Source organism: Panicum virgatum, chromosome 1N (assembly GCF_016808335.1).
Source record: "Panicum virgatum strain AP13 chromosome 1N, P.virgatum_v5, whole genome shotgun sequence".
Taxonomy (NCBI): domain Eukaryota; kingdom Viridiplantae; phylum Streptophyta; class Magnoliopsida; order Poales; family Poaceae; genus Panicum; species Panicum virgatum.
In genome coordinates, this window is record NC_053145.1 from 5,908,302 (window position 1) to 5,916,821 (window position 8,520).

The following is an 8,520-nucleotide window of genomic DNA, read 5'->3' on the forward strand; positions in this document are numbered from 1 at the left end:
CCCCCGCCGCTCGCAAGCATTCTTCTAGCGCCAAAGCCTAAAAAAGCCAGGCCACCCCATCTGGGGGCCGGACACAAGAGGCAAAGTAAAACATTACAAAATTTGGGCAATGCTAGAAGAAAGAGCAGTGAGGTTGGAGAAGAAAGGGAACCCCACGACCCCTATTTATAGCTGCGTCGGGCTCCAAGCTTCAGGCCTGTCAAAGGGCAAGGGCTTGGATTGCCTGTGACGACACGAGCCTCCACGAAAGAAAGATGCCTTCGGTCACCGCGCCGAGACGCGACCGAACGAAATAAAGCGGCGCTGAGCCCCTGGACGCTAAGCGGTGCAGCATCGGCTCAGGCCGACTGCCCTCGAACAGCGCGCCGCAAAGCAACCAGGAAAGCCGGGGCCAAGGCCCTACGCGCGGGACAGCGCGATGAAAGCACCAGCTGCCAAGCAGCGGGCTCCATCGTTGCCCTGGCGCCCCTCAGCGCGCGGACATGTCTTGTCCTTGAAACAAACAAACAAAGAGGTGCGCGCCTCGAAGTACTCCTCCCGCGGGCGCACTACCCCGACCGACGTGTTGTCACATCCGCCGGACCGGCGCTCAGGCGCGTCTGGCGGGTGCGCGGCATTGACTGATCACGTCAAAGGGGAAATCGCCGAATCACCCTTTGGCCGAATCCTTTGACTCGACCAAAGCCTCGGGGGCTACTGTCGGGTACCACAATTAGGGACACCCTAATCGTGGTACTAAGATCGCTTTAAAACGCAAACACATGTTAAGGCAACTGGGCCCACGAAGGCCCACGGCCTCCTTCCGATCTGAAAGAAAGGAAATGACTCAACAAAGCCCAGCATGCGTCCCATTCGCACCCCTCTCGGGCCCGCGGGACGATCTCCGCCTCGCTCGAGGGCTCCTATCGAGACCCTCGACTGCGACCCGCATCTCCGCCTCGCTCGAGGGTAGCGGAACTACCCTCGAGCAAGCAACGCACCTCCGCCTCGCTCGAGGGTAGCGGAACTACCCTCGACCAAGCAACGCACCTCCGCCTCGCTCGAGGCCACCCCTCGGCATATGGACAAACAGCCCCGCTGCTTGCCGTACGAGGGAATTAAAAGCCGACCACTCCTCCACGGCGCCCAGGACAGACGGTGTCAGACCACCATTCCTCATGATGGCTGCGACCGGAGTCCCATCCGCCGACTTCGGCCACTGCTCCGCCATCCCGGACGCTGTGGCGGCACTGTGGAACTTGCGACGCGCTCAGCACAGTCCCCGTTACTATTCTGCTAACTCCGGTTGACCGGACTCCACCTCATCATACGCATGGCCCCGGACCTGCCTCCTGCCTGGGAAAGGACCCGGCGATGCCACGTACCCCTCCTCGAGGGATGCTCAGCACACGCAGCTGAAGTCCCGGACCTCCCACCTCGAGGGGTCCGGGGCCTCCACGCAACCCCCGGACCTCCTTAGTACGCACACCGGTACTTTGTCCAGAGGGGTCCGGGACCGCCGCGTGCCTCGCCACCGCTGGGGGCACGCAGGACCCTGACCTGCAGGGCCCACGGAACGCCATATCTGGAGGCCCGTACACCCTACGGTGACGACCACGCCGCCTGTAGGGGCTGGCAGGACGCCGGCGCGATCTCCGCAGGACCAATGACGATATCCAAGACGACTGCCACGCCTGACGCCATGCCCCACGGTGTACTTCCTACAGTGTTCGGTCATTGTACCCCCGCGATTTAGGGGAAAACTACGACTTCTACGCCCCCACTCATGTACACCGCCCCTCCTTGTGACTATAAAAGGAGGAGGCGGGCTTCCTTTAAGGGGGCGGACGAACTGGCTGACTCCCTTTTTCGGACGCTTCTGGACATCAGCTACCACGGTCACCTACATTCACGATCATCGCCATACCCGACTCCTCTTCTAGCAGAGACCTGGGAGCTTCCCTCCCTCTCTCGCCTCGCTTGTACCCCCTACTACAAGCACTCCGGGTGCAAGATAATACAGTACCTTCGCACACCCCCTTTGCTGGACGTACGGCCCCGCGGCCGGAACCAAGATAAACTATGCGTTACTGTGTTGCCTCTTGCATCATCATCTGGGACGAGGAAACACGCATCATTTACTAGTTGGGATCCAGACCCCCGGGTCGGGACACCGACAGTTGGCGCGCCAGGAAGCGGACGCTGCGTGACATTTTCTCTCTTTGATCTCCAGGGATGGCGGGCAGATCCAACCCATACCCTATGGGTGTCTCGGATCCACTCCCAGCTGGACACATGATCTGGTTCGGGAGTCTCGAGTTCAGAGCAACCGGCAACGGTTACCTCATGCAGCTCCTCTCGCCCAGATGCAACCTCGTCGCTCCGACACCACCAGCCCAGCGCAACAGGCGTTCGGGCCACCGTTCGCGACAAGCACGCACGGAGCGGCGCCGTGCGGCACGCCATAGCTCCCCCACGTGGGTTGAGGCTGGCATGTCGCAACTCAGCATCGCGGCCAACGGGGCCATCGCCTCGTCACCACGTGCCTCGGCGTCATTTGCGCCGGCATCATCATCTGCTGCAGCACCTGTGCTTCCCAGGGGGGCTCGACCTCGCCGTCGCCTTTTCCCTTCGGGATGCGCAACACTGCCACCTATGCCTCTTCAATCAGCACCATCTTCGCCGAGTATGAGGGTCTACCGGGTCATCATCTTCTGTCGATCCGCAGCCTCATCGCTTTGTCTCCTGACGAATCCTAACCCCAAATGGCGAGCTCAATCGCCGACGACATCAACTTCTTCATGAACAACTTCACGGCCGAGGAGGCCGAGGACTACTCCGGGGTCCATGACCCCATCACTTTCCGCTCGTTCCAGCTGGCAACGGCTTACTGCCTCACCTGCTCCGAAGACTCCAGCGAGGGGGATTATGATCCCGCCCGGGAGTGCTTCATGGTCCAGCTGGCGGACGAGCAAGACGACAACGCTCCGGGTGATGCCGGGAATGGCGGGGCGAACGCGCAGGTGAACCAGCCGGTGGAGCCACCTGCAGCCCCTTTTTCTTCGTCAAGCTCGGCGGCGCGGCAAGCTCAGCTGGCGCAGCTCAAGGAGCTTCAAGCCAAGCTCGACGAGCAGCGTCGGCAGACCCAGGATCTACGCACCGCACTCGAGCAGCAGCGCACCGTGCGTGGTGCACGTGCCCAGGCGGCGGCGCGCGTCGCTAGGGAGCGCATCCTAGCCGACGACGACGTCGATAAACCCCCAGAACTGAAGACGGCCGGCGAAAAACTCATCGCTGCGGCCTACCTACTTCAAGCCATGCCCGAGCCTCGACGCCTTCGGGCCGCAACTTGCGCCGCGAGGCACAGGTGCTCATCGAGCAAGCTGCCGTGCAGCAGGCCGAGAGCTCTGCGTCTCGTATGCCCCCATTCATGTACACCACCCCTCCTTGTGACTATAAAACAATGTTTTAAATAGCGGGCTAAGTCATTTAGCTATCGATGTCCAAAAACGAGCTATAGCCAGCTATAGCGGGCTATAGCGGTAGCTAAGAGCTAAATTGTACGTGAAAAACTTAGCTAAATTTCTCTCAAACAGCTATAGCCGGAAATAGCGGAAGCTATAGCCGGAGATTTAAAACCTTGCTATAAAAGGAGGAGGCGGGCTTCCTTTAAGGGGGCGGACGAACTGGCTGACTCCCTTTTTCGGACGCTTCTGGACATCAGCTACCGCGGTCACCTACATTCACGATCATCGCCATACCCGACTCCTCTTCTAGCAGAGACCCGGGAGCTTCCCTCCCTCTCTCGCCTCGCTTGTACCCCCTACTACAAGCACTCCGGGTGCAAGATAATACAGTGCCCTCGCACACCCCCTTTGCTGGACGTACGGCCCCGCGGCCGGAACCAGGATAAACCGTGCGTTACTGTGTTGCCTCTTGCATCATCATCTGGGACGAGAAAACACGCAGCATTTACTAGTTGTGATCCAGACCCCCGGGTCGGGACACCGACAGGTTCAGTTGAACGATGTCTTTCAGCATAGATGCGATTGTATAGTGGCTTTTGGCAAAGCTCGCGTTCCAACGGTGTCTCAGGGCAAATTTTGCCCTGGAATACTCTTTTAGGAGGCTGGAAGGGGTTTGCCACTGACTGGCTGGGCCGCCGAACGGCTGGCCAGCCGATTCAGCCCAGCCAGCCAGCCCAGCCATCCTTCCGAACAGCCTAGTGACCGGACATGTGAAATTCGCCGCTGCTGACTACCTGTTCTCTCAGTACCTTACAGTAGTGAATACCCTGTCTTGTTAGAAGGAGATTTTTGCTATTAGATAGCCCCAAACCTTGTCAGTCAGGATTTTAGTTGCTTCTTTGTAGGCGGATATTGAACTCGCTCTCTGTAGGTTATGGGTATCGGGTCAGCCTTCCTTATCGGGGAACCCTTCCTTCTCACTCCGCTTTTTGACCAGCTTTTTATCCAGCTCTTTTGCCGAAGGCTCGCCTACAAAAGCAGAGCTAAGGGTAAGAAAGCTAGTAAGAAGCTGGCTAAAGGACGGATCGAGTAAGAAACCCCATATTTTGGTCATAACATTGATTTGAACTAAAGAAGGAAATTTTTTTATTTTAAAAGAGAAGGGATTGGAATCTCTATTCATCTCTTTTTGTTACATGAATATTTTTTCTCTCTCTTGTTCATAGATCTTGAAAGCGGATCAATAGAAATTTCTCAAAGGATCTATCTATAGAAAGATCTAGATCTCTATCATCATCTATCTCTATATCTAAATATGGAAGAACCCTCGAAGCCTGCTGACCTGACCACTGACCGCTGGCCCGTTCGACGGCGGACTTGCTGTTCGACTCGACGTGCGAATCCAGCACGAGGCAAGAATGTTTGAACGCTCCGGCTCGTCCCTCTACTCTCCAAAAGTGAGGCTGCCGTCGCCGGCCACTGCCAGGAACCACAAGAAACCTTTTTCTGCCTGCGATTGCCGGTAAGACATCACTCACAGAAGATCATTGACAAGTAAGAGGGAAATTATTGTCAAATTACACAATCATAGTATTGTTTTTTTGTTCCAATATGTAAATCCTAAGATTATAGTATTATTTTTTCACCTGTAAACTATTGCTGAACCCTCCGAATTTAATGAGTCTACTCTGGCAATATATGGTGGGGACTCTCTCCCCGTTCACATCAAAAAAAAATTACACAATCATTATCGCCCAAGACATGGACCAGCAACCTTCGTAGGTAACAACATTGGCTGTGTTTGGTTGTAGGGTGAAAAATTTTTCACCCTACTTTGACCACTGATTACGAGTATTAAATAAAGTCTAATTACAAAACCACATCCACAACCCCGTGTAAATTGCGAGACGAATCTAATGAGGCCTTTGACCGTGTGATTAGAGAATGATTACTGTAGCATCAATATAGCAAATCATCAATTAATTACCATCATTAGATTCATCGCGAAAAGTTACACCGTCCCTGAAAAAATTTTGCAAATAGACTTCATTTAGTACTCCATGCATACGATATTTTCTTTTCGAAAAACGTGCACGAAAATAACCAAACACGGCCAATAATCGGTGGTATTCGGTAGTCGTTCGGGTTTCAGAGTTCAGACTACCGAAGTTGCTGGGAAGGGGGCTCCAAAGTGGCTGCAACAGCAAACAAGCCAACAACAGCCTGCAACGTTGATGGTTATGTCTGAAGAAGACTGTAAACAGTTAGTTACTCAAAAGCAGAAAATTCAATGTGTTCTACAATCTCTACAATCTGGGCAGATCCTTTTGAAGGCTAGTTTGCAGTACTGAGAGCCTCAAACAATCTCTTCTCTCACAGAGAAACAATACAAGCATAAACGATGCCTGATTTATCATATATATGGGCGATTAACAGGACAGGGTTAGATGCAAAATGTTAGTTCCTAGCTCGTAGCAACATTGAGAAGAGATGTTGTGTACTACTCCCTCCTTCCCTGTTTATAAGGCATGGTGGAACATGACACGGTCTTCTAAACAACACTTTGACCATTTATTTATCATATATTATATCATTTTTGATTATAAACTTATAATCATTGTAAAATATATTTGATTATGAATCCAATCATATGAAATTTGCATTATAAAAATAAAAATTTAATAGTCAAATTATTGGTCAAAGATGACAAGGTTTGAATCTTGATATACGTGTATGCCTTATAAACAGGGAAGGAGGGAGTAACTGCTATCTTGCTGGTACTATGAAAGCAAAACGCATAGAGTCAACAACATAAAAAAAATCTTCTAAACAGGGTACGGCGAGTTCTTATCTACACGGAATTCAGAATCAGCTGACGCTAGGATAAGTTTCAGTGGAAAAACAACCCGTATTCGTCATGCTTAAACTGAACCGTAGTCTCAAGTACCACAAAATCCACACTTTGGGTCAAGAACATAACTGATTGAGACGACCAAAAGAGGAAAAGAAAAGGCAGTTAGCGGTTGGAAATAAATGGGTCAAGGATATAAATGCTCGGTGCCTCGGTTCAAGTACCTGGCTGTGCAAATAAATTCGGAGTTATCCGGAGGTGCCAATAGTTTCTTCGGGTCCTGTTTAGATCTTTACATGTAAACACAAAAAAGCCGTAAACGCATTAAAGTGAAACAGAATCTTGCTAATTTGAAGCACTAAATGAAGTCTATTTACAAATTTTTTACATGGATGGACTGTAAATCGCGAGACGAATCTAATGAGCCTACTTAATTCATAATTTACAATAGTGATGCTACAGTAACCATCCGCTAATTATTGATTAAACATGGATTAATTAGCATCATTAGATTCGTCTCGCGATTTACAACCCATCTATGCAAAAATTTTTGCAAATAGACTTCATTTAATACTTCAAATGTCTTGTTTACATCTTTACAAGTTTTTGCAAAATGAACTAAACACACCCTCAGTATCCAGCTATCTACATCACCATATGTTGCACAGAAGAAGGATCACATCATTCACATTCTATCGTTATACAAATACAGTAGCACCCATCAATCATTAATCCCCGTATTCACTGGCATCCAGCTCCACCTCTAGCCCAATAATATTTTCCTCTCACACCATTCCAGCCACAAGCTCCAGCTCCAGACAGCCCTACAGTATTTTTCTCTCACACCACTCCAACCACCAGCTCCAGCTCCAGCCTGCCGAACGCAGATTGGATGTTGCGGCAAACCAACCCTCATGCATCAGAATTCACAAGTTGCACTACAACACAGAAATTCACAAGTTGCATGGAATTCCCGATACTGTAAACTTCACACCGGAAATTTCTTAGAAACAGTAATCTTTTATGGGTTCATTTCCTTTTCTGCATCCTCTTTACAAAAGCAGAAAGTTTCTGAAGGTATCAATCACTACACGGCACGGCACATAGCACGCTGTCGAGCACCGAACGAGAGAACCAAACCTGTATGGTGTGTTGCCCACGCGTGGGCAGGATCGCGGCATCATCTCGCCGAGACGGCGACGGCGGCGCGGCAGACGGGGCAGGCGGGCGACCTGGCGAGCCACCGGTCGACGCAGGCGGCGTGGAACGCGTGCCGGCAGGCCGGCATCGCGCGCCACCGCTCCCCGGCGCGCGGGGCCTCGAGGCACACGGCGCAGGGGGAGGGGGTCCCCCCGCCGTCGCGTGGCGGGGAGGGGAAGGCGAAGGTCGGGAGGCGGCGGAGGTCGTCGGGCGAGAGCCCCGCGCGGAGCGGCGACGGCGGCGGGGCCGGGCCGCGCGACGGGACGCGGTAGCGGCTGCCGCGGTGGTGGCGGAAGGCGCGCGCGGCGACGACGAGGACGAGGAGGAGCACGGCGGACGCGGCGGCGAAGAGGAGGAAGATCGCGACCGCGGCCGCCATCACCGCCGCGCGCACGCCGAGGGACAGGATGCGCGCGCCGGCGCCCTGGGGCCGGAGCCCGGGGCGCCCGCGCTTGGCGACGTCCCGATCATGCAGAGGGGGAGGGGGAGCCCCGGGCTCCCCAAGCAGCGCGGGCGCGGCGGGGACGACGAGCTCGGCCGCGGCAGGCGGGGCCATTTCGGATGAGGCGGGCGGCGTCCGCGGCGCGGCTCGCGGGAGCACTGGCTCGGCGGCGTGGCGTGGGCTTGGAATATCCGGCGGGGGGAGATTTTGGGGGAATTGGAAGGGCACCCCCGTCCTATGTTGAGCTTTTGGCGGGGCGGGTCGGCGTGAGGGCAAACGGCTTTTGTAAGCAGCCGGGGAAATTAAATGCAAGTCAAATGATTCGCTATCTGGTCTTCCTTCGGACTATACCACTCGAACGTGTTGAGTACGCAGTGGTTGCTGTCATTTTGTGATCATAATAATAAAGGAGTGTTTTGGAATAGGAACTTAAAAAAAGTCCCAGAGATTTTTTAGTATTTAAAAATATTAAATAAATATTAATTATAAAACTAACTGTAGAATCCTGGGGCTAAACTGCGAGACGAATCTAATGAAGTATCTTAATTCATAATTAGCGAAAGGTACTGTAGCATCACTGT

The 8,520-nt window shown here is 53.1% G+C and overlaps 1 protein-coding gene across 5 annotated transcripts; it reads right to left on the reverse strand.

Annotated features, from left to right (window-relative positions):
- Positions 1–4,017: 4,017 nt before the first annotated feature.
- On the reverse strand, positions 4,018–8,252 carry LOC120654832 (RING-H2 finger protein ATL56-like). 5 transcript variants are annotated; one of them, XR_005667190.1, is made up of 4 exons: positions 7,438–8,252; positions 6,522–6,577; positions 4,789–4,956; positions 4,018–4,475 (listed from the first exon to the last, which is right to left on the reverse strand). XR_005667190.1 is itself a non-coding variant. In XM_039932493.1 (2 exons), the coding sequence occupies exon 1, from the start codon at positions 8,051–8,053 to the stop codon at positions 7,478–7,480; it is 576 nt and encodes a 191-aa protein (XP_039788427.1). In that variant the 5' UTR covers positions 8,054–8,252; the 3' UTR covers positions 6,260–6,577; positions 7,438–7,477. The 5 variants fall into 5 exon arrangements, 2 of the variants coding, with proteins under 2 accessions (XP_039788427.1, XP_039788428.1); XR_005667189.1 differs by lacking the exon at positions 4,018–4,475 and having other exon boundaries at positions 4,639–4,956; XR_005667191.1 differs by lacking the exons at positions 4,018–4,475; positions 4,789–4,956 and adding an exon at positions 6,260–6,425.
- Positions 8,253–8,520: the final 268 nt, after the last annotated feature.